This window comes from Lachnellula hyalina, assembly GCF_007821495.1.
Source record: "Lachnellula hyalina strain CBS 185.66 chromosome Unknown contig00125, whole genome shotgun sequence".
Taxonomy (NCBI): domain Eukaryota; kingdom Fungi; phylum Ascomycota; class Leotiomycetes; order Helotiales; family Lachnaceae; genus Lachnellula; species Lachnellula hyalina.
Window position 1 is genome coordinate 54130 of NW_022157239.1, and position 27098 is coordinate 81227.

General features: G+C 48.0%; 10 protein-coding genes across 10 annotated transcripts; 5 read left to right on the forward strand and 5 right to left on the reverse strand.

Moving 5' to 3' along the window:
* Positions 1-343: 343 nt before the first annotated feature.
* RABB1B (Ras-related protein) lies at positions 344-1189 on the forward strand (the record flags this gene model as incomplete). The annotated part of the gene is made up of 2 exons (XM_031151240.1): positions 344-364; positions 449-1189. The coding sequence occupies 2 exons, from the start codon at positions 344-346 to the stop codon at positions 1187-1189; spliced, it is 762 nt and encodes a 253-aa protein (XP_031003365.1).
* Positions 1190-1902: 713 nt separating this feature from the next.
* Positions 1903-3037, forward strand: LHYA1_G006301 (uncharacterized protein; the record flags this gene model as incomplete). The annotated part of the gene is made up of 5 exons (XM_031151241.1): positions 1903-1991; positions 2046-2561; positions 2638-2720; positions 2773-2877; positions 2967-3037. The coding sequence occupies 5 exons, from the start codon at positions 1903-1905 to the stop codon at positions 3035-3037; spliced, it is 864 nt and encodes a 287-aa protein (XP_031003364.1).
* Positions 3038-3528: 491 nt separating this feature from the next.
* On the reverse strand, positions 3529-4423 carry LHYA1_G006302 (uncharacterized protein; the record flags this gene model as incomplete). Its single annotated transcript, XM_031151242.1, has 4 exons — positions 3529-3692; positions 3778-3870; positions 3966-4148; positions 4213-4423. The coding sequence occupies 4 exons, from the start codon at positions 4421-4423 to the stop codon at positions 3529-3531; spliced, it is 651 nt and encodes a 216-aa protein (XP_031003367.1).
* An 808-nt stretch (positions 4424-5231) lies between these two features.
* On the reverse strand, positions 5232-5839 carry LHYA1_G006303 (uncharacterized protein; the record flags this gene model as incomplete). The annotated part of the gene is made up of 3 exons (XM_031151243.1): positions 5232-5512; positions 5564-5698; positions 5743-5839. The coding sequence occupies 3 exons, from the start codon at positions 5837-5839 to the stop codon at positions 5232-5234; spliced, it is 513 nt and encodes a 170-aa protein (XP_031003366.1).
* Positions 5840-7238: 1399 nt separating this feature from the next.
* cysD (Homocysteine synthase) lies at positions 7239-8975 on the forward strand (the record flags this gene model as incomplete). Its single annotated transcript, XM_031151244.1, has 5 exons — positions 7239-7340; positions 7394-7477; positions 7693-8052; positions 8100-8762; positions 8814-8975. 5 exons carry the CDS (start codon positions 7239-7241, stop codon positions 8973-8975), a joined length of 1371 nt encoding a protein of 456 aa, XP_031003376.1.
* A 1410-nt stretch (positions 8976-10385) lies between these two features.
* ZNF274 (Neurotrophin receptor-interacting factor-like protein) lies at positions 10386-11184 on the forward strand (the record flags this gene model as incomplete). The annotated part of the gene is made up of 2 exons (XM_031151245.1): positions 10386-10922; positions 10975-11184. 2 exons carry the CDS (start codon positions 10386-10388, stop codon positions 11182-11184), a joined length of 747 nt encoding a protein of 248 aa, XP_031003375.1.
* A 346-nt stretch (positions 11185-11530) lies between these two features.
* LHYA1_G006306 (uncharacterized protein) lies at positions 11531-12332 on the reverse strand (the record flags this gene model as incomplete). The annotated part of the gene is made up of 2 exons (XM_031151246.1): positions 11531-12248; positions 12295-12332. The coding sequence occupies 2 exons, from the start codon at positions 12330-12332 to the stop codon at positions 11531-11533; spliced, it is 756 nt and encodes a 251-aa protein (XP_031003377.1).
* Positions 12333-14891: 2559 nt separating this feature from the next.
* Positions 14892-16144, reverse strand: TAD3 (tRNA-specific adenosine deaminase subunit; the record flags this gene model as incomplete). Its single annotated transcript, XM_031151247.1, has 2 exons — positions 14892-15915; positions 15966-16144. 2 exons carry the CDS (start codon positions 16142-16144, stop codon positions 14892-14894), a joined length of 1203 nt encoding a protein of 400 aa, XP_031003363.1.
* A 1222-nt stretch (positions 16145-17366) lies between these two features.
* SPAC6G9.14 (Pumilio domain-containing protein) lies at positions 17367-21463 on the reverse strand (the record flags this gene model as incomplete). The annotated part of the gene is made up of 7 exons (XM_031151248.1): positions 17367-18682; positions 18735-19566; positions 19618-19818; positions 20259-20355; positions 20499-20959; positions 21105-21125; positions 21239-21463. The coding sequence occupies 7 exons, from the start codon at positions 21461-21463 to the stop codon at positions 17367-17369; spliced, it is 3153 nt and encodes a 1050-aa protein (XP_031003362.1).
* Positions 21464-23157: 1694 nt separating this feature from the next.
* Positions 23158-27044, forward strand: rpc2 (DNA-directed RNA polymerase III subunit; the record flags this gene model as incomplete). The annotated part of the gene is made up of 6 exons (XM_031151249.1): positions 23158-23232; positions 23284-23400; positions 23453-23521; positions 23573-23739; positions 23781-24176; positions 24224-27044. The coding sequence occupies 6 exons, from the start codon at positions 23158-23160 to the stop codon at positions 27042-27044; spliced, it is 3645 nt and encodes a 1214-aa protein (XP_031003361.1).
* Between the last annotated feature and the right edge of the window lie 54 nt (positions 27045-27098).

A 27098-nucleotide genomic window follows, 5' to 3' on the forward strand; every position in this document is an offset into this window, starting at 1 on the left:
AACAGACATATGAGAAGTTACTTGGATTTTGAACATGTATTATATATGAGAAATTTAACGGACAGATATTAAAATGTGTTAAATCAGCATTGTTTTGAAAGCATCGCATCCTCCGCAACGTCAAAGAAAGCCGTGCACGAGCGCCCCCACCTACAGTACTTAACGCCACATACTAGACCGACAGAACAAAAGCTTATTGAGTTGGGAGCACGAGGCAGCTTCGACATCACGACAATACTCCCCACCTTATACAGCTCCTCTTCTCTATCGCCCTTCACTCAGCTGGTATTAATCAATCACCAAGGTCGTGTGCTCTACGCAGCAAACCACATCTGCGGCTCTAATGTCGTCTTGGGACTTTATCGTATGCACTTCCTCTGAGCTTTTGGTTCCCAGCTCTCCTATATCCACTTTGATTCAGCATAGCTAACCACTGACAAACCTGCAGGCAAAACTAGTTGCTATTGGGGACAGCGCAACTGGGAAATCTTCGTTGACTATCCGCCTTTGCGAAGGAAGATTTAGTCCTCATCACGATGTCACGATAGGAGTGGAGTTTGGAAGTCGGATCGTGCCAGTTGGGCCTCCAAATACTCAACCACCAAAATCAAAGCCAGGGGTTTCAAGAGACCCATCGTTAGTAAATATTTCCGAAGGACTGCCAGAGCCTCGACGTGCAGAACCACAAGTGGAACAGAGGCATATGAAACTGAGTTTATGGGATACCGCCGGACAGGAGACATACAAGAGTGTGACACGGAGTTACTTTCGTGGCGCTTCTGGAGCACTGCTAGTATTCGATATTTCAAGGAGGCAAACATTCAACCATGTGCAAGACTGGCTGAATGACCTGAGACAGATTGCGGAACCAGATATCGTAGTCGTTCTAGTTGGGAACAAGAGTGATCTGGCAGCAGGAGATGAGAACAAGAGAGAAGTCACAAAGGAAGAAGCGGAGGAATGGGCCAAGAAGAATGGGGTGCTGGAGTACGTTGAGACGAGCGCTAAAAGTGGTGAAGGAGTAGAGATGGCGTTCGGACGGGTGGCGGAGAGGATATATCAGAACATCGAAGCTGGCAAATACGACTTGAATGATAGGAGGTCGGGAGTCAAGGGTCCAGGTGCTATAGCAAACAGAGGCAATGTCAAACTGGGTGCTCCCGCGAAGGCTGGTTATGGCTGCTGTTAACCTCGAGGCTCTGCGGTTTGTATATCACTGGGATTGTTTGCGATTGCAGCATTGAGGGCGTTGGGAGCACATTAGATACACCATGAGCATTTGGAAAGGCGTTGCAGTGACAAATGCGAGTTACAGATTACTTTTCACTCGACTGAGAGGGGAGGGGGTTCAACGAGCAGTTTGCCTTGAGTGAAAGTATCAATGAGTAAGTTCAGTTGACATTCAAAACACGACTCTAAAATGCAAATGGCCCTCGGACATGGATTTTGAAAAGTCGAATATGACATGGACGGAACTTTTACTAGAATCGATTCAGCTAGAGCGTGTGATGCGCAAACGTTACGGAGTAGTTGAGACGTTTACCGTGACTTGCCACAGCCTGAAATTTGTGGCTGAGCCGGGTTACGTAGAGTCAGTGAGGGGCAAAGATTCCACGGCGGGGAGGCAGAGGCACTCCGATGGCTGAACCAAATACTGTAAAGTACTTACTGTACCGGACCGGTTCCTCTATAGATAGATTCAATATTATAGGAAACCGTTCATTATATTCACCATAGCTAATCCAAGCCACCGCGGCGTTGTTGCCTCTTCAGATTCGTCACGTCACTTCCGACCCTTGACTTAAATACCTCCTCTCCCTCCACCCCCCCTCCTTCCCCTCGAAGAACAGCCAAGCCCAACTTGCATACACCGCAACTTCACAACTTCATCATCTAGCAACGATGTCTGATTTTGCGCCGCCAACTGGCCCACCTCCCCCTACTGTACCAGCAGGGTACAAGGCTATTTGGAACGAACAGTACAAGGAATGGTATGTTTCTTCACCTTCGCACATCCCGTCGCGAGCCAGATTAACCCCTCATAGGTTCTACGTCAACATCTACACAAAGCAAAGTCAATGGAACAAGCCTACCGACCCCGTCTATCCTGCTGGCGATGGTGCTCCTGCAGGACCACCCCCGGGTTATGCGGGCGGCGGAATGGGCAGCATGAATGATACAAAGTCAAATCCCTATGATACCAAACCAGGTGGTCCCCACGCCGAAAGCGATGCCGAGCTCGCTGCCCGATTACAAGCCGAGGAGAATGCGAGAGGATCGAGTAGTAGGAATGCGCAACAAGACTATCAAAATACCCCGATGGGTCAATCTCCGAGCTACCAACAAGATCTACCCGCGAGGGAGCAGAAGAAGTCGGGTGGTTTCCTAGGAAAACTACTCGGAAAGGCAAGCGGAGGTTCTAGCAGTCAACATCAGGCCGGATATGGCGGATATGGTGGAAATCAATATCCTCAGCAGTATCCTCAACAACAGCAATATCCACCGCAGAACTACCCGCCTCAGGGCTACCAGCAGGGCTACCCTCCCCAGGGCGGCTATGGGTATGTAACCTCGCTTCATAGTTTACCCCAGATGGCTTGCTGTTTTAGAAGCTTACCTTACTAACTCTTTGTTCAGAGGAGGTTACTCCCCATACGGTGGTGGTGGCTATCAACAGCAAGCGCCCAAGAAGTCGGGAGGCTTGGGTATGGCCGGCGGAGGTTAGTGAGCAAAGCTGAATTGTTCGAATTACTACTAACACTTATGGTACAGCTGCACTCGGACTTGGGGGTGGTCTGGTTGGAGGAATGTTACTTGAAGATGCTATTGGAGGTGACGGCGGCGATGGAGGAGGAGATGGTGGAGGAGATGGTGGAGGTTCGTTGATTCCCTTCCCTTTAAGGCGTGAACCACACCTTACTCCCACTCTTACTTTACTGAATGTCATATATTAATTGGTTGTATAGGAGACTATGGCGGTGGAGATGGTGGTGGAGACTTCGGCGGTGGGGATGATGGTGGCGGTGGAGATTTCTGAGCAATTTACAATGACGAAGGCCAATCAGTCATGTAAATTCTATATGGTGGATAGGAAGAGGATTTGCACCTGAGTTGAACTCCGAGTGGGCACTGAGCTTTTAGACTCGATTTCGATCGCTGCTTTATGAAATGCCATCCGGCTATGTTTTCAAATTACAGCTTCTGGATAACCTTGTGACGTTTCATCTCTATTGGATACTCAATATAATGTGAAGAAAAAGCTGTACAAAGCCTCGTGAGTATTCAAGCAGCCCTTGAATTCCTTCCCATGTATGGAAAAGCGTATGACGGAGGCCGACTGGCTTCCAACAAAGAAGCTTCGAAATCCAAAACTTTCGTATCAGTATAATACCGAAGTGGTATTTAAATGAAAGCACATCACAGCAGAATGTATCGGCACAAGAATTATATTCTCTATATCCTTTCCTCCCACAATACCTAAATTACACAACACCTCCTCTATAACCCACCCCCTCACAGCCCATCCCATCACCTTGTAATCCCCTTCTCAACCGGCGCATCGCTCTTCTTCGGCCCCGACCCAGCCAACCAGGCCGCCGCATCAAAATTCTGCAGCGGATTCGCAGCTGTCCCGCTGGTAATCGACGTCGACTTCTGGCGCTCTTCAAATTCCGCACGCATTTCGGGATCCACTATTCGTAGAGAATAGTATATTAGCATTTACTTCACTGGCGCTCGTGATAGAGTATGGCTTGGTGGTAGGGAGAGGGAGCTTACTGTTGTCCATAAGATACGGCATTCCGAACACGATAATCATACTCACGCCCGCGATAAGAATCATTGGGTTCTTAAGCAGGCTTAGAGGAGAGACTATTTCCATCTCTGTTAGCAAAGCTCTCCATTCGAACGAACCTTGCTCAAGGCCAGAAAATAGATAGATGACAAGGAAAGGAGGGAAAACTCACAACCACTCCTCTCGAAAAAATACTCCTTCTCGGCCACGACCTTAACCTCCCAAGTCCACACCCCATCCACCTTCCTAACAGCATATTCCTCCCCTTTATTCGCCCACTCATTCCCCCTAAACGTGCCCCAAACCTGCACCTTGTCCCCGATATCCGAACCCGTACCAGCGCCCGAGACGTCCACTCTCAGCGGCGCAAACGCATGGCTATGGCAATGGATATCCAGGAGGTAGGATCCAGCGCTCACGTTCCGGAAATCGAAGGCGTTGTCGACGCGTAGCGGCCTGCGGTGCACGGCGGACAGCGTGCTGAGCGTTGCGGTTGTGGAGGGCGGGAGCGTGGATGGGTTGGGGGAGGAGGGGGGAGGGGGGGATGGCGATGCGGAGGTGGGCGGAGAGGGCGAGGGGGAAGAGGAGCGCGGTGATGAAGGAGAGGGGGGTGGTGGCTGAGAGGCGCATTTTGAATTGTGGTGGTGGAGGTGGAGAGCGAGAGCTTGAGGTTTTGGAGAGAGTGAGACTACAGTAGATGTGAGGTTGAGTTGAATTGGTGATGCGATGCGAGCGAGGTCGCGTAAAGTTTCCAGAGGCCCGGGACGAGCAAGCTTTGACCAGATTGCGAATGATGGGGAGTTTACTTTACTTTGACGACTTTTTCTTGGGATTCTATACTTTCATCTTATATGGGGTTTTCTAATGCCTTTTATTTAAGAGGCAGAGTATAATTACCATATTAAGTATAAGACTATTATCGATGCCGAGATACTACCAATTCTGCCAATAGCAGCTTTGAAGGTGATAGAACAAGACGGTGGACTTGATTTCGATACAGTATTTCAGGTCTCCTGTCGACTAAGGTTCCAGTCCTTCCCATAGGCTGTTTTATTTTTAATTGCGATTGAGTTTGAGTTCAAGGCTATTGGTGCAAGTGTGAGCCATTCCCTTACCCTTCATGTGTCAGCACAGACTCTTAGGAAGTCTTAGAACCCGCTCTTCCAAGTCCCGTTCCAACAGGTGTAGTTTTGAATAGTCCATCCATTGTCTCCATTCATTATCGTTTGCCCAGCAAATATATAGAGCCATTGCTACCCCCGTTGTCCATAACAAGACTCCTTTCCCGAAAGTCAAACACCAAACGCGCGTAATAATCATGAGTAGCTTTGTTCATGGAAGAAGTCTTCAAGGCCACTTTCCGTTTGGGATATCCCTTATCCTCAGCTCATTTTCCATAACTTCGTTGCCCCTCTCCCTATCTCGGTAGGCTAGATGCCTATGGCTGAGCAGGCACTTCCTTCATGACCGAAGATGCTTGGTGATCCGTCTTCATGTTCTGAAATCCGCCCCTGAAGATCTTCAAAGCACCAACAACAGAACTAGCAGCCCATAGAATCCAGCTAAAGGCGGCGAATACAGCATCTGCTCGGGCTGCCGAACAGACCGAACCACGGCAGAAGAGCAGTCTGCCGATGAAGACAGCAAGTGCGATAAATCCCGAAAAGTAGAACAAGGTGTTTAAGATCTCGACTACAAAGAGTGCGTATGGGTGAGAAGCTACCCAATATTAGTCTATCTTCAAAGCTCGGGGAGATATTGAGGTCTTACCCTTCGGCGCAAAGCGCGGAACAAACTCAAGGTAGAAGACAGAGATGAAAGAAAAGACCGGGACGAAGATCAAGAAGTCGATTTGTTTAGGCGGTGCGGTTAAGGTGTCGGCATTATACCAATGGGCAACTAATCCTGTCAGTTACTTGATATCTTGCTTTCGAATTGTCTTGCCATACCGTAACCCGAGAGTGCAAGAACGTTGACAGCAAGGATAAGCTGGGCAATCCGCAGAAGGTGGACTAATCCAAAGGCCATGAATCCCATGAATCCCATGATGTCTGCTGATTTCGTGGTATCGCGTCTGATAAATTCGTCTTCTCGTAGAGAGATAGGAGAAGCTGGTGCTCTATTACGTGCTGCTGTCACTGGTGCGCGCGTACAAATGAATGGATAATGGAGATAGATATGCGGAGAAAATAGATATCAAAGAGGAAAAGTAAAGGAAGGAAATATGACTGATAGAAGTCGCCAACTGCCATGATATTCAAATCCCGGCAGAAGCTTTGCATAAAACTGGGGGGGTGGTGTTGACCCCTTCTGTATCATGGTGAAACAGGGGCGTGGACCAATAGAGCATCACTAATGCCAACTTGGACCAGGACGTCAAAAATAGGAACAGGGAAAGCGATCATCACTGCATCAGATTTACAGGATTCTTATCGCTTGAATTGACCCATGTTCACGTTCTTACTAGATTGAGATGGTTGCCAATTGATAGCCGCCAGCACTGAACCTGCGAGCCTGCCCTGCCCGCCCGCATCTTCTGCTTCGTTGATGCGAGTCCAGAAGTAAAGCTTCGTCTGTGTTTGCTGTCTAGTTTCAAGATGACAACGCATTGCCCAAGTACCTCTCGGCAATGAAACAAAGATGCATTGTCAAAGAAGGCCGAGCAGTGTCAAGATATGATTCTGAAAGGCTCAAAACATTCGCTTTGTCTAGCATAAGCTCTTGGTATTCTTGGTATTCAAGCAGCTTCAAAGTCGACACAGGACAGGTAGAGTGAGAAAAAAGAGATTCGTGACTTTCACGCACGTGGTGTTGGAGACTCTTCTTGTTCACATACCTCTGTAGTCTTGGTAAACTGAAGTACGGTACGAAGAGTGAAAAGTGTCGACATATTATTGACAGTACTAGACTCTGAAGTTCTGAAGAATGAAAAAGTCACATGACCATTACGCCATTTGTCCGCCCCTCCAAGCGGCGCGGCCCACGTTGTGCAAAGCATGACATGCATAGATGACCACTAGTCAGATTTTACCTACCCGAGCTACCTTACAGTACTTGTATACGAGTAAGGTTATTATAGTACTGTACCTCTGCGGTTTTCGGAACTGTAAAATGGACAGGAGACGGTTTGTTTATACACGAATATTCAGCTAACTACCTAGTCGTAGGCCGAGGTAGCACCTAAAGTGTACTCATCTCGTCCTCAGCTGAGATCCATCTCATCCTCAGGTGAGATGACGTGATCCTGTAGCTCAAAGACAGCTCCTCTATGTCAACCTTTTACCCCACATTTGAAGATCTTTAAGCTCCCCTCCCCTCCCCTCCCCTCCCCTCCCTCCTTCCTTTCCTATCTCTACATCTATCTACCCCTTGTCAATCCAGGAGGACGGATCCAGACGCAATCTACTACAGATCAAATACCAAGTCCATATTATACATATACACAATGGCTCCCGACAGCACCCACTTCGAAACTCTGCAATTGCATGCGGGGCAGGAGCCAGATCCAACAACTAATGCTCGAGCTGTACCAATATATGCCACCACTGTTAGTCAAGAAACAATGTGGAATGGCGTTGAGGTTGCTAATTGTAACTGTAGAGTTTCACATTCAATGACTCTGCTCATGGAGCAAGACTGTTCGGGCTCAAGGAGTTTGGTAACATCTACAGCCGGATCATGAATGTATGCAAGAACTTCCCTATCTCCCTCTCGACTCCTTTCTCTGCAGCTTCAAATTTGAGTATGCACCAGGGAACAAATACCCAACCTAGAATTCCAATATTTACTTCCCATTGCTCCATCATCACCCTTGTCACAAATTGTATCCAGCAGTTATACGAAGGCTTCCGTGACTCTGCTAGTCAATGTATGGCCTTAGCTAACCCAAGCCTATACAGCCAACTGTCGATGTCTTTGAGAAACGTATAGCCGCTCTAGAAGGCGGAATTGCCGCCGTGGCCGCCAGCTCTGGCCAAGCAGCTCAGTTCATGACAATTGCGGCTTTGGCACACGCAGGAGACAATATCGTATCGACTACGAACCTGTACGGAGGAACCTATAATCAACTGAAGGTGTTCTTACCAAGACTGGGCATACATACCAAATTCGTCAAGGGAGACAAGCCAGAGGACTTCGCAGCAGCAATAGATGAAAACACAAAGGCAGTCTATATTGAGAGTATTGGCAACCCAAAGTACAATATCCCGGACTTTGAGGCAATTGCAAAAGTAGCTCATGAGAAGGGCGTTCCTGTAGTGGTAAGTATTCCTACCAACATTCTTTGTTCGGCCATTAATTTAGGCAGGTTGATAATACTTTCGGTGCTGGAGGTTACTTCGTTCGTCCAATCGACCACGGCGCAGATATTGTTGTTCACTCAGCAACAAAGTGGATCGGTGGACACGGCACAACAATTGGAGGGGTGGTTGTCGACTCGGGAAAGTTTGACTGGGGCAAGAATGGCAAGCGATTCCCGGAGATGGTGGAGGAATCTCCAGGATACCACGGCCTTAAATTCTGGGAAACATTTGGCCCTGTAACTTTTGCCATCCGCCTCAGAGTCGAAATCCTCCGCGATTGTGGAAGCGCGTTGAACCCATTCGGTGCCTTCCAGTTAATCCAAGGTCTCGAGACCTTGAGTCTGCGCGCTGAACGTCATGCCTTCAATGCCATTACTTTGGCTAGGTGGCTTGAGAAAAGCCCCCACGTCTCTTGGGTCTCTTATCCAGGTCTTGAAAGCCACCCATCTCACGAGCTTGCCAAAAGGTACCTGAAACGGGGATTTGGAGGCGTTCTGAGTTTCGGTGTTAAAGGAGGTGGGGCTGCCGGTAGTCAGGTTGTTGATGGCTTCAAGTTGATCTCTAACCTGGCAAATGTTGGCGACTCGAAGACTCTTGCTATCCACCCATGGTCCACAACTCACGAGCAATTGTCAGATGATGAGAAGCTTGCTTCGGGTGTAACTGAGGTATGTGCAATCTACTTGGATTCTTGAGAAAGCACACTAACAGATCTTCAGGACCTCATCCGGATATCGGTAGGCACAGAGCACATTGACGACATTATCGGCGACTTCGAGCAATCATTTATTTCCGCCGAGGCAGCCAAGACAACGGGTGGCAAGGGCGAGAATGCTTTAGAAACTGGCGGAACCGATGCAGATGCCAAGATCGTTGTTTAGCTACATGTTTCTGTTCTTTTGACCCCTGTGTTTCTGTGTTTACCTTGATTCTATACCTTTTGCAGCGAATCAAATACCCTTTTGGGATTCTTTGAGTGGGGAAAATAGTAATCTTATAAAGCAATCTATTTCAAATGTTGTTTAGTTTTCCCATGACCACAGGGAAATGACTAGAGCTGGCCATCCTGAAAGAAATCTTGATTAATGGCCCAGTGCCCCCAAGAGTAGAACTGTAGGAATTAAAACAAAACCTGCCATTATAGAAGCAACCCCACCCAAGTCAACGCAACACTTTCTGAAAATCAAAATCATTAGCAGTAGAGTGAGTTATAAAGTCCGTCCCTACGTGCCGAAAAAACCGGGGTGCCGAGAATACTTCATAGTCTAGAGGTCTTAAAAACTCACCACACAAACAAATAATGCTTTGATCTGTTCTTTTTAGTTTTGTAGCTGTCTCTATAAGAATCCAACTTGCAGTTAAAAAAAACTATAGTTTGGCGGCGCTGTCGATGATCCTACTAAGAGCATCGAAACCTATAATGCCTACTACCCCCTGCTCTATGATAACTATTAAGCTATCTACAGATCTCGGGACTATTATAAAGCTTCAATTATGCTTCAATCTAACCCCAGAATTGAAAGGCATATAGTATAAGAAAACGATATGTGTTATCATTCGCGGCAGGCTCCCGCAGGCCTTGCGAATGGTTCTTGTTTGTAAAAGTCGCTTTTTACATTCTCGGCGCAATGCAAGTGATATCCTACTGTCTGCCAATTGATTTCCATATATTCAGGCGTATTCAGTGCCCCGCTCTTCTCCAAGAATTACTATCATCGTCTATATAAGTATTGACATCATCATCCTAACCATCCTCGTAGCCATAATCATTGCCCAAATCGTCGCTGGAAGCGCCGAAAGTTGACCTAATTATCCATCCGTGACTCCATTTCCTTTCTTATATAACCTCCCGGGCCGTCCTTAGACGTCTCGACAAAGACGGTTCCTAGAGTCAGAATAGCTCTGAAGCGAGTGTTGACGAGCTTTAACGCCTCTCTAATAATCTTTGAGTACTCTGTTGCGTCGAGCTGAAGTGCTATCGCATTAGTGCTATATAAGGACGTCGTGAGCGTGCTTAACTTACCGCAGCTGCTCTAGATGATCGCGAAGATGCTGCTGCTATTTTCCTTGATGGTAACATTACCCGGTTCCATGTCGCGGATACTGTTGGTTCATGTGTTATTGTGTCATTGGACAATAGTGTTGAGTTGCAGTTACTCCGTACATAACATAGCTGCTTGCCGAGATTCCGTTTATCCAGTAACGCAAATAACTTAACAGTCGACTTACCGCTTCCGAATATCATTTCTCCTGAACAATTGGATTTGTACTGATATGAAGACATCGTTACCATGCGGCCCCGTTGTATTCCCTGCGATCGATATTTCAATAGCGACACAAGCCTGAACCAGCACAAACGAACCTCACTTGCACATGCCTTCAATTGTAACCCTTGCAATCGTCGTTTCGATAGTGAAGACGCCCTGCAGCAGCACCTACGGTATTCACCAGCGCATGCCCCCTCCTTTAGCTGTGACGACTGTGATCGATCCTTTAACAGCGAAGAGGCCCTGCTGCGGCACCTGCGGGACTCCCCTAAACACCAGCAGGATACGGAGACCCCTTTGGATGCCTTTTTCAGCTCTTTCTCAACATTTCATTATGACCCTTCTCTACCACCGGCTACTTCGTATGCAAATTTGCGGAGACACGAAGGATGGCGCCGTGGCAATTCCACGGCAGACGTTGCATGGGATAAATACCAAAAGGCGCTGCAAAGCGAACTAGAGATGTGGTATGGGGCAGAGAACGATTTGACTGCGTGGCACGTGCTTTGTCGTGCAATTGGTGTCGAGCCGCTTCCGAAGACATGTGAGCAATGCGAGCAGGTAGGAGACTATGCGACAGATATTGGTCGATGAATGCTAATGTAGATCACAGGCTGTACGAAGGACACATGTTAATATTGTTGACTTGATTGCCTGGGGAAGAAGTGGCAGTGAGGACAAAGTTCAGACCTTTCGCGACGTGGCAGAACTACGGGCCTACACTAAAGAGACCGGCAAGATATTTCGCAACCCGTTCGACCAAGAAAGTGGTAATGTGGTCTTGAGACACCTGCTTCGAAACATCTTCCGAGAAAGTTTGTAAGAGGTGTTGTGATCCGCGTTGGATATCAAACCGTGTCATCAGATTTCAGGCTGGGGAAGCCCAATAGCATCGTTAAATTGCACTCTTAGTGAATCTGCATTTCTTACTTTTACGAGTTACGTCGTGGCGAGGCGAGGAAATTCAACGTTCGCAAGACACTTATGAAGATCAAATTTGAGACGGGAATAGCCAGCTAGATTCAGGGTAATTGAAACTGACTACAGAATTTTCATATTATCCAGCTACCAACATATACCCAACTCATTTGCTTTCACTTCCGTCTCCAAGACTGCGTCAACAGCAAACAACTTGTTCCACGCCTTCAACTGAAGAAATCATCTAATTTTCAATAATGTGTCAGCGAAATTCCCCCCCTGCTGCACTTAATGCAACGCGCTTGAAGTGGTTCGGCACTCTGGTTTGGACCGCAGGTGTAACAACGGCCTATTAGAGGAGCGTTGGCAAACAGCTGAAGAACATCGAAGGCGAACTCTGGTATATCCTGTAGCGTGGTTCGCAGAACTTCAGAATCGTCGCTTTGTATCATGTCCCTAAAGTTGGCTCTGGCATGTTCGGTAGCGGTGACCCGTAGGCTGTTCGTTGATGTAGGTATGGCATAGACATCTGAGATGACAGATAGATATTCCACGGTTGTAGGGCCGTCGTTGAGAGTTGATTTGAACCTCTTCGCTGCGAGCCCCATCAAAGCCAGTACATCATATTTGTCGGCTAAATTGTACGTGAGAACTTGAACCTGCAACTGCTGACGAAGTTCTTTCATCTCATCTATCGGCTCATTGTATTTGCCGGTATAGAAGTATTTCAACAATATTTCAACAGCGACCGGATCATCGTCGTCTAGATCAATGACACCTGTATATTGCTCCTGTGTAGGGTCAGATTTCGAGCTAAACGACGATCGTTCTTGAATAATGACCTTGAAGCCTGTCATACATGCTGCATGCAAGACCGTTGATTGAGAGCAAACAACTACGCGGTGAACCTTCCAAGATCTATAGTGGCATTTGATGGTCAGATCGGAATAGGTACCGTTGTCGAAACACCTGTCTCATATCAGTTACTACTACTCGCACATGAAAGGGAACACACCGTGCAATGGTATCTACGACACTTTTTGCTTGGGCCATAATTGAATACGTTTCATGCCTGGCAGACAGGACCTCGCAGGCTCAAATACAATCGATACGCCTTCTTGAAAGCATATATAAAAGTCGAGGTCCGTGCATATAGGTAGGCTTATAGCACATCCGCTTGCGGCGACTTCGTTTGGATGCTTTCATCATGTCCTCGGACCCCACCATGTCACATTCAAACCTTGACAAGAAGAGGGTATCATGATATCTATAACGCTGAATTCGCAAAGCTGAGTGGTATAGAAGCACAAAGGCCACCCCTATCATACGCCATTCAATGAAGCTATGAATTCAGGGAAGACGTGCGGGGTCCTGCGCGCAGAACATCGATTCTATCCATGTGGAAGGTTAGTGGCTGGAATGCACCCGAAACGTTGAAACTGACTAACCTAAATGGAGGAAAACCTCAGATTTCGCGATGGCAGAGCTGCCATGTTATACCAATGAGACAGGCAAGATATTCGCAACACGTTCGACCAAGGCGGCAATGTGGTTTTGAGAAACCTGCCTCAAAGATCTTTCGATAGAGACACATGGCTCAGTGGTCGGTCGGGAATAGTAAGATCAATGCTTAAGCGCCTCCGAGCCTTTGCCTAGCGCGCTGCGTCGGGGTTCTTGATCATAGGCTTCGACTAGAGTCCTAGAACTGAAATCGTCATCCTTTGCGTCAATCCTCTTCTCGGACTTTCCCTCCTGGTTCTGGCGTTCTGCCTCGTCTTCAGACCTAAGCTGATCGAGTGAACTTGAAAAGCGTCTTCGCTTCCGTGTCTGCCGCGTCGACTTCACACTCTGGGCTCCGCTCTCTTGCATTGGTTCTCGCGACTCTTGCATTCCCTCAGCCCTATTGAGAAACTGTGCTATGATATTCTGACTTCTGTCGAGTTTCCGAAATGCATGTTTGTCAACATTTCATCGGTCGCGAAATCGGCAAGGTTGAGACAAAGGACGTTGGTTGAATTGGCAAAAGACCCATCGCCAGCCCGAAATGCCTTCCCAAGGTTAGCTTTAGCTCCATGCGCACGTAAAGAATAACATACCTGGGATATACTTATTTCTTCTGCCTCAAGAATTTTTATTCCCTCCCCATCTTCACGGATGTACCGCGGTCGCCAAACGGACAACGTTGCCTCCTTTGTGTCGCCGTACTTGATATCGATACCAATGGCCACTTTGATATCCCCCATTTGAGTATTGGATATAATCCCACGCAAGCTTTTTCAGATCTTTCCCATCTCATCTTGTGAATAGGATATCTCTAGAACGACGCCCGGGTATTCCGCATCTCGATGCTGGAACTGTGCGTAATTTCTTGACACTAAACCAAAATGCTTTGATCCGAAGTCCCGACCCGTGTATCGATCTAACATGGATTTGCACGCCACAGCAGACACAAGGCTGATGACGATCTCCCGCATAGTACAGGGTGTTTTCATAAATATTGCAACTTTCCACTTAAAACCAGGATGTAACCAGGATAATAGAGGGTTTCTATTAGCTAAAAACCCCCCTAGATAGATTATTTATCCCCTTTTAGTGATTAAACTGCTAAAATCCCCTACTTTCTACTAGAAAAAGGGTGTTTCCGGCAGTGGGACTCTATATAAGCCTTGTAAAAGCATATTTTATAGAAAGTTGCAGTTTTCATGACAATACCCTGTATCACGCTGTTCTCAGCTAGCTACTAGGTGGGGCTGGGTCTGTGAATGGAACTGAAACGGACCGGAACTGGATGGAATGGAAGCGTGTTTGTTTGGGTGAAATCTTCAAATAATAAAAAGCATGAAATGTAATGTACAGTACTGTGTGTGTATGCAGTAGGTTTCTCAATCGAGATATTTGGAGACATGTAGGCGAGTACTGGTATTGTACGTGTTTTGTGCATGGTTTGGGTACGTACTCAAACGAGGATTCTGCAGCATTGGAAGATTTGGTAGCGACGAAAGGGAAGATATTCATGTTCCAAGGGTGAGGCACGCTGAAAGAAATAGGGGTCGGCATCAAGTTAGGCGTTAACACGTGAGAAAGCCCCATTTTAATGTTTACTTACCCCTTAGTCAACGTTTTGACTCGTCGATGAACTCAAGAGCATTTTGTTCTTGACAGATTCTTGCTTAGGATGTTTCGGCTGGCTTGCTTGCGGCATCACTAGGGGCAGAAGAACTTCATATCGACAAACCTTGAAGCTCAGCGGAATTCGGAAGCCGCAAAAGAAAAGTCGTTAATACACTGGATTCAGATGTAAGGTACTGGATAGCTTTTTCCCAGCCACATATTTTGAGTACTGATAGTAACGAGCAATGATTGCACGAGTCTTATTTCTACATTCCCATCTGTTCTTACAAACCACATCAAATAAGTATGGTGATAGGCCATTTTTTGCCAGTTCCTCCACTCAAACAATGGGGTATCGATCGAAGCAAATAAGCGTATTACAAGGTTGTATCAATGCTAGGCATGTGAAAGGTAGACTAAGAGGGCTGAATAGTAGTGGTGGCCGTCGACGTCGGAGCAAGCTATGGGAGGGCATTGTGCAACGGGTCGTAGTCCTCTGGCTCAAGCGTTTAAATCTGCCCTTGAAGAAAGCTCGTCGCATGCGTTCCTGTTGTCTGAGATACGGAGTTGGTCGAATCCAAATCCAGTGTCCGCAGTAGGTCGGGTCCATTGCCACGCCAACAGTTGCCAATTCAGCTCTTTACGCCAGAACAAACCATGCCCTAGGCCTCCATCCGCACAAAGCCCTCCAGTATGCATTCGGTTCTCGAAGACAACTCGTCCAAATCTCGAGTGCACGATCGCCATAGAACACATCACGCAAGGCTCGTGGGTACAATATATCTCAAGGTCATGGCATAAATAGCCGGTTTGGTTGGTTTGCGCACGATAGTGCTCTTCTTCGAGTGGAAGACTAGGCTTGCCTCGAAATATACCGACATTCTTAGTTGTTATTTCCTGTTTTTCTCCGGCTTCGTGGCTTCGGCGCACCCACTGGGAAACCATGTCGATAGCTCGAAGTGCAGCATGAGCTGAGACATTTCCAGGACCTGGGCTGGGCCAGTTCAACCACCTTGCATCGGCAGCGACTGCTACAGGACGAGATACCCCATTTATCCTTTCGACGATGACCACCCCAACTGCTTCTCCGAAGCCTGCAGCCTTAGATTGCTGAGCTACTTCTGCGGCCATGTCCATCCACTTCCTGACATCGCCCTCGATATCCTCCTCAGCTCTGGCCATTATACTTGGATGGGGGCCAAACGGGTTGCTTTTCTTGTAGACTGTAGGCCACCATCGAGAAGACCAAAGGGCCGCCTGCTCTTGAGACGTAGGCGCCTGGAGGGGAACATCGATCGAGAAGAACACGAGGCTACCCAGTGTTGGAGACAGGGAATCCGCCAAGAATTTCCGAGTAGTTATCGCCATTGGGGCTGCAATCACGAAGACTATATGCCCGTCGTTCCTCGGTGCTACCTTTGCGTAGGCACTTCGGACATGATCATTGACCTCGTGATACTTGGCGAATCGGCGTAGGTGCTGCAGATCAACGCCGCCGTCGTTTGGCAGAATGGTGCGAATTAACCTGGAGGCTCGTTAATAAATTGACGCGGCACCGAGGAGAGAGAGACATACCCGATTGCGGTGCTGGCTAGCTTGACCGGGACTGCGGTGACATGAACGCTCATAACGTTGTCACCGGCCCTTGTCTCTAACTTTGTCTTCAAGAAAGCAAGGCTTCCTCTGTCTATTGCACAATCTGAGCTTGACTTGTATGGCTCTGCATGTTGCAGATTCCCATTGTTGTCGGTCATCTCATGTCGTCGTGAGAAGTTCAGCCTCGGGCTTCAGCCTTGCGAATTTCGTTGGTGCAGGTCAGAGGCGGTGTCAACGTAAGTAGGGAGATGTTGGGCAGACGGTGTAAAGAGAAGTATTTCCACCGTTACAAGGAAGTAACCTTAGTCAAGGAAGATCTTGGAGCCGTCGAGGTTCAGTGCTCGCTGCCATAATTTAGAAAGGAAGGCAGGACGGGAACACAATGTACCTTACTCGTGAAGTTTTTGGGTGAGAGATCCACTTTCACGTGATCCAACTCTTGCCTCTTTTGTTTTTCCCGGAAGGAACAGCTCAACCGTTCAAGGCGCTGGCTTGTTAAACGAACTACATTTCTATGTCACAGTCAATTATCACTGAAGCAAACGAGTCATCCATAGTTTCGTCCATGTTTCATTGCTCTAGTTACAAGTGTTTGCTGCAGTAGCAGTTCCCGCTCACGCCCAAGATCTGTAAGAAAAGAATAATGATAATGCACAAATGCAGGCCTCGGATCTCGACTATCCAGGGAAAGTAGCAAACTATCGAAAGAGGTTTTGTTGCCACTATCCCAAATGTGATGAAAAAGTAATGCGAAGGGGGGTACAAAGTGCACCGCGTTTCGAGTCAGCCCACGATTGAGTCTGAGCTCGCGGGCTTGAGCCGCGTGTTACACCAAGGTAGAATAGAACGCGGATTGTGTGAACACAACATTTCTGTCTGCTCGCAAATTTTCGAAGGGAAGTAACCGATTAACACGCCGAGAGGTAAAAACACCGAGAGAAAGAAAATGATCAAGGAAAATGAAGGTCTCTATGTTGTGGCCGATGCGTACGGGTACAGGTCGAGCTGCGCAGTCGCTCATATTGTACCTGCGCTGAATGTTGTCGTGTCTCGTGCTTCGATCTTTTGAGAACGAGCTTTATGGTACAGGAGGCGCGTGTAAAAATGCTGAATTGAAAATTCTCCGTGCTGCATGCACTGTAATAGACGATATAAGGCGAAAGAGTCTGCAATGATTGCAGTCCCTGGGTGCTATTGTGACAACGGAGGCCGTGATATCGTAAGGTAAAGGGAAAACAGGTATCGAGGAGCGAAGTCTGCCTTTAAGGGCACACGATGGGTTCTGTGGAGAATCCGGCGCAAATCAAGACCCGAAAAGATTCATGTTCGTACCGTTACATACGTAAAGATCATGTCATCGTTACGAAAGGTTGAGTCAACTCAAAGCCAAGTCTCAGCTCCAGTCTGGCCATTTCCTCTACCATACGAGTAAGGGAATGGTTGCTGGGAACCTTGGCGGTTGGATGTAAGCTGCTCACTGCTGGGGAAGCCTCCAGCACCGCCTGGCTGAGGTGCCGGACGGGTCACTGCTCCGGGGAAGCCATTTGTAGTGCCAGGCCCACTTGCCGGTGGGTATCCATTGGCGTAGGCACTGACCGGGCTAACAAAGCTCCCAGCAGAGGCGTTCGACAAGCCACGTTGATGGCGAATTGGTGCCTGCGTTGGCTCTAGCTCATTCGGGGTAGCTTGGCCACTTGACGGACCACTGCGGTTCTCATTGCCTTGAATCTTGGCCTGGATGCGGCGACCGTAGGGGGTTGTGCGGATAGCAGGGAGGTAAGGACGGATGGCCTCAATCAAGCGCACCTTCATTGTAGGATTGGCGTAGTCAAGGGCAGTCTGAATGACATAGTTGGCGAAAGAGTCTCGGAGAAGACGATCAAGCTCTGATGGCTGAAGCATCTCCTCAATCAGCATATCCTTTGATGGCTCCTGAGCACATCGCAGGCATTTTTCGATAACATTGGAGCTAAACTTTTGCTTTGAAAGCTGACCAACACGTCCTGAGAACATTGCAACAAGGGGTTCTGTGAAGATTGGTTCGTTCAAATCGAGGATGTATTGGACAACGTAGTTTCCGAAAGGATCTTGAACGAGGAGGAAAGCATTGTTAGAGATTTGTCTAATCAACCAAGCCTTTTGTTCTCCAGAAGCGTGGTCAATGCAACGTTGAAGGACGCAGCAACCATGGCGGTGAGTGCCCACATCGATGCAGTTGGTTCCAACAGCGTCGAAAATGAATTGAGCATCAGTTGGTGAAAGCTTGTTGAGACACTTCTGGATGACGTGGTTGCCGTTCAGGTCTTGAATAAGCTCAACAACTCGATAGCGGAGAGCACTGATAATGGTCTGGACCTGGCCAGGGGTTGAGATGAACTCGATCATCTTCTGCAAAGCCCGAGTTCCATGCTGATTGAGAGCAATGCGGACAAGATCGTGAGAGGCGTTCTCGATCAGAACGGTGCGCTCGTCATCGTTGCAGTACTCCAGCAGCTTCTGGCACAGATAGTTACCAAAAGGATCAGTCATCAGCTCAATGACATGCTGATTGGTCTCCAGCCATATCATGTGGACTTGAGCAGGATCACGGTCCTCCAACTTCTTCTGTAGGTACCGACACCCATGCTGGTCCTTGCACAGAGAATAGATCTCACCACCAATCTGATCCAGTGCCAAGTTGGCAAATCGGTTCATTGCTAATATACGAGTCAAAAATACAGCCAATAGCGAAAAGGGAGAAGTACTTACCTTCACCATCGTTTTGTCGACGCTGCTGAATAACACGAGCCTGGCTGTCATGGCCGCGGGCCTGAGTTTGCGGATACATGTTACCATAAGGAGCATATGGGTTGGGTTGTGGAGAGTACATGGGCTGCTGGCCAAGGCTCATGTTCTGCATTCCCATGTTCATAATTGGCATGTTGTAATTGTAATAGCCCTGGCCAGGAACAGAGTATGCTTGTTGCGCTGTTGGAGAGGTCATCGCCGCTGGCAGTTGTGCTTGAGACATGCTCTGAGTTAAGGTAGGATTGAATGGAGCGGTACTAGCTTGAAGAGCTGAGTTGATAGATTGATAACCTCCATTCTGTGCATCTCGCAAAGTAGAGGTCTCTCCCGAAGACATCTCACGGCTTAATCGGTTGTTCATAGCATTTGGTGGAATGCGGCCCAAACTGGCGTTGTGGTTGTGCAAATGTTGCTGCGCATGCGAGTTTGGCGTCGTGTTAACGCTCGACATTCCGTTCATGCTTGATCTCATCGTAGGGACCTCACTTGCAGATTGGGAAGAATGGAGCTTTGGAGGTGTAGCATGTGGCGATGTAACGGGGGTAGAGGTGCTATCTTGGTCGTAATACTGCGAGTCTAAAGAATGACGGTACTGGCGAGAGCTGACTGGGGACTCGGCCTGGGAGTTCGAAGCTGATCCGTTGGTCTGGCCTGGAATATTGCTCATTGGAAGGTTCTGTTGGGACTGGGAGGACCTGTGTCCGCGCGAAGCAAACGGAGCCGCCCAACCGTTGGAGTCCGGGCCAGGTGACTGTGACAAAGCCAGATCAAGAGCTGCAGAGGAGGCGGAAAGCTGCATCTAGCGGTCAGGCAATGGTTCGACAGTGAATTGAAGAGAGCTTACCAAGCCGGGGTAGTCATCACGACGAACAAGAATTGGAAACTTGTCGTCTGTGGCGTTCATTTGCAAATACGTCTTAACGTCTGGAGATGAAGCACCATCTCCTCGCCGAAGAGGAAGCGGGTGGTACTGGCGGGATCGTCGGACAACATGTTGTGTATGCCGTTGCGTGATTTGGTTACAGGCATCGAATATCTGTTGAGACTATGCGGATATCAGTTAAATGAAGTCGACAGTGCTTTTGGAAGAACAGATTGCGCTTCTCGAAGACGAGGTTGAGGGTAAAAAAAATGTACGGAGGTAGATAACAATGAATAGGATAGAGTGCTGCCAGAGCGAATAGTCAATTGTCCTTGCGACTCAAGAAATGGTTTGCAAGTAGAATGGAATGTATGCTGCTGCGTTGAGAAGGCTTGTTGTGTGATAGAAGAATCGTTGTACAGAGTTGAAGGGGGAAGTGGAAGTTGGGGAGTTGGATAATGGTGGTGGTGGGGGTGAAACGAGGAAGATATAAAAACACACTTAAGACCGACCACCTAGTCTAAAGTGAATGTTTCAATACGTCGGGCAGTGGGATCTTTAAAAAAAAAAAGTGAAAAATGAGGTGGTGCTAAATATTGTATACTCAAAAGAGTCCCAGGAACAAATTCGGGGGAAAAGAGAGTGCTAATGTGGGCGGTGGGAAGATGATGACTGCCAGCAAGATGCTCGAATGTCAAGTGGGCAAGTTGTGCCGAGACGCTAGCGCTCGAAGCTGAATGGAAGAGCAACAGTGACAGGTATTTCTGTGCTTCAAGATACCGCACGTGGCGATAGATAGGCATAGTTGAGAAGCACAATCGCAAGAGGACATGTACTACAATATTTGAAAAGCCAGCACTTACGCATTCGTTGCTCGGTGACTTGTCGGATCCTGTCTAACAGCCTCCTCCTTCTCGTCTTCGTCACTGTTGCGTCTGGATCCTGGAACTGATTTGGAAGGGAGCTTATCATCCATCATTCGAGATTGGAGTATGCCGGATTGTGGGGAAGTGAGCTGAGAACCAGATCGCCCTGGGCGATTGTAGAGACCTGGCGGAGAGGTCAGGCTCGAAGCCGAGTATCGATTTGGTCGAGAGAACACTGAAGGAAATCCCGAAGTAGTTTCGCGATACTCGGGTGGAGTAGTTGGTTCGGATTGATGGCCGGTATTCGAGTTCTTATTGTTGGTTCGACCAATATCCTCCTGCATCTGAGCAAGCTCTTGTTCTTCGCGGCGTTGCTGCAGATCCAGAAGTTGCATCTCAGCCTCAAATCGTCTTTTCTGCTCTCGTAGTCGCTCGTACTCGAGTTTCTTTTTCTCTAACTGTGGGGTGTTAGCAAAAGCTGAACGTATCTGTGTGTAGTGGGGGTAGATCGAAGTGGGGGATCGTTTCCTAGAGTGGAAAACGAAGGGGGTGGTGAGGGCTCCTGAATTTTAGACATGTAGCTCGAAGAAAGTAGTAGCTTACAAGTTGCACCTTGTGGTAAGTCTAAAGTTGTGATCAGCAAATGTATAGTACAGAATTCCGAGGTAGAATGCGAGTATTGGTGTTGAAGTTCCAAGAAAATTGGACGGAAACTGTGTGCGATGAAGATTACATACCGAGGGACCATATTCCAAGGGCTGCTCTGGCACACCGCGCTGGGTGAGCAGAGATCCAATTGTCGGTACTCTACCGGAGTCGGTAGTGAATCTTCTTATCAGACCGCCCCGGCCATCTTGAGTATGGAGAGGTTGGGATTGAGGTACTCGGCTGGTTCGTGGAGGAGAGACTAGACCATTGATTGAATCAAGGGATTGCTGGCTGCGAAAGCGTAACTCGTCCATCCTGTCGCTTGTACTATTGGAATAGGCCATGTTCGTATACTATAACAACACTGAAAATGGTCAGAATTCATCCAGCACGTACGCGCGGGGTTTCTCAAAGGTGCAATCCCAACGCCAGCGAGATCACCACGGCACAACTCGTACAAGTCAAGCAAAGCAGGAGAAAGGATGGGTAGGTATTTACCTGAGAAACTAGAAACAGAAGTATCCAAAAGAAGGTTATGCGTGCGTCCTGGAGACCAGGCGCCGTGCAAAGAATTGTAGTATCGATACCAAGGAGAGTCTTGTGGAGGAGCTTGAAGACTGTCGTCGACCCCTGTGTCGCTACGCTTTCATCTAGTCGCTTGGTGCGGTAAAGCTAGTAAGTCCCTGAGTAGGCCTACTCGTATTTATCCCAACAACAATCAACATGGGACAGGCACTAAGAATTGGAGAAATGGTAACGTCTAGGGATACAATATATTACTGATACAAGTTGCAGAGGGAGGGATGCAGAGGAAGACAGAATGCGAGGCGGTAGCATCGAGTGGTTGGAACTTGGGTACAGTAGGGAGGGAGCTGTCAGTGCATGGTGCCCTGGCCTGGCCTGGCCTGCAAAGGGATTTAGGCACAGGATTGAAAGCACGGTGACAACCTACTACTACCTAGCCCAATTGGACGGACCTTGGGGAGAACACTGCACTGCTTAGAAATGAGTAGTCGTTTCTGTGCTTGCGTGTAGTCTTCACTAATCGATTTCCAAAGCACAAGTCGGGCATGGAGAATACAGTAGGTAGTTATTATTATCAGGACTTGCAGGACTTTAAAGGGTTTCCTTCGACCACTTTGTGTACCGCCAGAGTGAAGGGTTCCATCAATCAACCACAACCATTGCAATTCTTATAGGGCTTGAAGCGCTGTGCTGTCCTCAAGCCTGAAACCACTTTACGGTTGGCAGGTACTCAATGCCCATTGAGCGGTAAGAGAGGGCTTATGAACCCTTTTGCCCTTAAATTTCTATTCTCAACTGTACTGTATCAAGCACGCACGGTACGGTACGTTACGGTAGTATTCAACCTATGGCATGGCGAACTACCCGTACAAGTCTGGCAATTAGTTCTAGGCCGGAGCGGGATCGACATGCCTTCCCTTCCACTCAAACCAGTGGAAATCTGGGTTTTACGTGGCAAAGGGGGGCAAAAGCTCGGTCGGGGTGGGCTCAGAGGGGGTTGAAGATCTCATCCCTACAAGTACTCCGTAGAGCATGAGGGGGAGGGGAGGGGTATCTCTTCCACCTTTGCCTGATACACAACGAAAAGAAAAGCCAGGTAGCTCTCAGTACTATCTGTCCTTGATACTGAAAAATAATAGTGAGTGGTTGTCAAGTACAGTACATATCATATAGTAAAATTCAACATTCCCGGTTTCTCAAAGTTCCAGTTCCACGACAAGGACAAGCAAGTGAGTTCATTCAGAGAAGCGGTGTAGATATCGGACGAGACGGCCGCTTTTTAGCTTTTCAGGGGTTGTTTGGTCTTGGCCAGGAACCACGGGGCGGCACGTCTTTAATCCGAGATAATAGGCCGCTTGCCGAGCCGAGCTTATAGCCTCTTGGTGGGGTACGATTTGTACTCGTCGTTTTTTTTTGAGGATACTCTATCGAGACAGACCCGTCATTCGATAGACTTTTCCTTACAGCAACGACGCAACCAATAATGCCGCCCAAAAAGAAGGCATCAGCTGCCGGGCCCGTTGAGGTCTCAGCTTCAAAGCCATCGTCTGCAGAAAATGTATGAATGTCAAGTTACGTCTTGCAAACCTATTTCTAATCATGCGTATAGACAGGAGAGACGGAAGCTGGTGGACAAGATGCCGGCACAGATAATACCAAACGAAAGCGTACGCGAACCACAAAGTCTGCCGCAAAGAACGAACCTGATAAACATAAGGGGGACGATGTATGTTGCTGGATCTGCGAGCCCTAGAACCGTCCTAACCTCGTCTATATAGTGCTTTTCCGCATTACTCGAACCATTCTACGGCGGAAAGAGCTTGACAGATCCCATTAATACGGCCGAGGTGCGGATGTGTTTATACAGCTATTATGGAAGTATGCTGATGTCTAGATAGGACAAATGGAATCTATTGCCTGCGTTCTTGAAGGTCAAAGGCCTAGTCAAGCAACACATTGACTCGTTCAACTTCTTTATCGAGCAGGAAATCAAGGAGATCGTCCGAGCAAATAGGAGGGTCACTAGCGATGTCGATGCATCTTTCTTTCTCGAGTCCGTGTTCCCGTTAATATTCCACGATATTCTTATACTTACTTTGGTCTCAGGTACACTGATATTAGAGTGGGCGAGCCTGAACGTCTGGACTATGACGACCGCAAACCGCAGAACGAGATCACTCCCAACGAATGCCGTCTCCGAGACATGACCTATGCTGCACCAATTCGAGTTGATATAAGATACATGCGAGGGAAGGTCATCATTGGGAGGAAGAATATTGCTATTGGAAGAATGCCAATTATGCTTCGAAGCTCAAAGTGCCGGCTATCTGGCAAGAATGACCGTGAAATGGCGCATATGAATGAATGTGCCCTTGATCCCGGAGGCTACTTTATTGTCAATGGTACGGAGAAGGTCATTTTGGTCCAAGAACAGTTGAGCAAGAACAGAGTTATCGTTGAGGCTGATCCCAAGAAGGGCATGGTTTCAGCATCAGTCACCAGGTCAAGACCCCTAATGACTGTACCTGATACAATCTAACTTCTTCTAGTTCTACACACGAGAGAAAATCCAAGAGTTACGTTATGCTGAAGAAGGAACGAATATATCTACAACATAACATTCTCACGGAGGCGGTTCCCATTGTTATCGTGCTTAAAGCAATGGGCATTCAATCAGATCACGAGATGCTGCTTTTGGTTGCCGGTACAGATAGCACATACCAGGACGAGTTTGCCGTGAACTTTGAGGAGGCTTCTAGATTGAAGATCTTTTCGCAGCAGCAAGCCTTGGATCATATTGGATCCAAGGTCAAAATGGGCGGGAGAAATAAAGCACAAGGCGCACCACAACGCCGAAATCATATTAGTGATGGCCTTGAAGCTCTTGCTAATATCATCATCACGCATGTGCCTGTGGTTGGGTTGGATTTCAGACCCAAAGCCCTTTATGTATGCTTCATGGTCCGAAGAGTTCTCATGGCAATGCACGACCCCAGCCTGGTGGACGATCGCGATTATGTCGGTAACAAAAGACTCGAACTTGCTGGCCAGCTTTTATCCTTGCTTTTTGAAGATTTATTCAAGAAATTCAACGTCGACCTGAAAATCAATATCGACAAGGTCTTGAAGAAGCAAAATCGAGCAATGGAATTCGATGCCTTCAACCATATGCAGTCTCACGGTAATTATATTACACTCGGCATGAACCGTGCTATTTCGACCGGTAATTGGAGCGTCAAGCGATTCAAGATGGATCGAGCTGGGGTTACGCATGTTCTCAGCAGATTGAGCTACATCAGTGCTCTGGGAATGATGACCCGAATCAGTAGTCAGTTTGAGAAGACTAGGAAAGTCAGTGGTCCCAGAGCCTTGCAACCGTCGCAATTCGGCATGCTTTGCCCTTCTGATACCCCTGAAGGCGAGGCTTGCGGTCTTGTGAAAAACTTAGCTCTCATGACCCACATCACGACAAACGACGACGATGAGCCTGTGAAAAAGCTAGTTTCAGCTCTGGGCGTAGAAGACATTATCTCTATGAGTGGGAAGGAAATCTATGAGGAAGGGGCCTACGTTGTATTCGTCAACGGCACCCCTCTTGCGCTTACAAGACAGCCAAAGGATTTCTTAAATTCTTTCCGGAAATATCGCCGTATGGGTAGGGTTTCTGAATTTGTCAGTATCTTCATTAACCATCACACGAATTCTGTTCACATCGCAACGGATGAAGGACGAATCTGTCGACCCCTTATCGTTGTCGACAATGGAAAATCGAAGGTCACCAAACGATCTCTCGAGGCTCTACGAAAAGGCCTGATGAACTTCGACGACTTTTTGCACCGAGGTATCGTTGAGTATGTAGATGTCAACGAAGAAAACGACTCAAATATTGCGCTCTACGAGAAGGAAATCAACCCAACGACGACACATCTTGAAATCGAACCTTTCACGATTCTAGGTGCAGTGGCTGGACTCATTCCATACCCTCACCATAACCAATCCCCAAGAAATACATACCAATGTGCTATGGGTAAGCAAGCTATTGGAGTCATCGCATATAACCAGCTGTCACGCATCGACACTCTGCTGTATCTTATGGTTTACCCACAACAGCCAATGGTCAAAACCAGGACTATTGAGTTGATTCATTATGACAAGCTCCCCGCTGGTCAAAATGCAACGGTCGCGGTCATGTCATACTCAGGATATGATATCGAGGATGCTTTAGTACTAAACAAAGCTTCTTGTGACCGTGGGTTTGGAAGATGTCAGGTATTCCGTAAATATGCAACACAAGTTCGCAAATACGCCAATAAGTCTTCAGACCGAATAGTCGCTCCTGTCCTAGACGAGAAGAATAAAGGCATCCCCAACAAAAAGTACGCAATCCTAACCCACGAAGGCATGGCCCACGTTGGCGAGAAGATCGTCGCCGGCCAAGTTTTCATCAACAAAGAGACTCCCGCAAATACCATGTCCACAGGCATCGGCTCAGATTTCGGATCAAACGATTTCAAGCCCGCGCCCATGACCTACAAGCTCCACGACTTCAGCTACATCGACAAAATCATGCTCTCGCAGACCGAAAACGAGACCATGGTTGTTAAAGTCCAGACCCGGCAGACCCGTCGTCCTGAACTCGGAGACAAATTCTCGTCTCGCCACGGACAGAAGGGCGTAGTAGGTATCATCGTGAACCAAGAAGACATGCCCTTCGCCGACTCCGGTGTAACCCCCGACATAATCATGAACCCTCACGGTTTTCCCTCGCGTATGACAGTCGGCAAGATGCTGGAGCTGCTGTCCGGTAAAGCCGGGGTTTTGAACGGGACGCTGGAATACGGAACTGCGTTCGGAGGCAGCAAAGTCGACGATATGGGAGCGATCCTCGTGAAAAATGGGTTTAGTTACTCTGGCAAGGATTTCGTCACTTCGGGCATCACAGGCGAATCGCTGCCGGCTTATATATTCTTCGGCCCGATCTATTACCAGAAACTCAAGCACATGGTGCAAGATAAGATGCATTCGCGCTCCCGGGGTCCCCTTGCCATTCTCACGCGGCAGCCTACGGAAGGTCGTTCGCGCGACGGAGGGTTGAGATTAGGAGAGATGGAACGTGATTGTTTGATTGCTTATGGTGCTTCTCAGTTATTACTGGAGCGGCTCATGCTGAGCAGTGACGCGCATCAGGTCGATATCTGTGAGGTCTGTGGCTTGATGGGGTATCAGGGGTGGTGCCAGACGTGTAAGAGCACGAGGGGTGTGACGAGGATGACGATGCCATATGCGGCCAAATTGTTGGTGCAGGAGTTGCTGAGTATGAATGTGCTGGTGAGACTTAAGTTGGATGATGAGTTTCCACATCCTAAATGAGAGAAGGTATGAACATGGACAGTTGTGAATTATATGTAGGATAAGGCTGGGTGC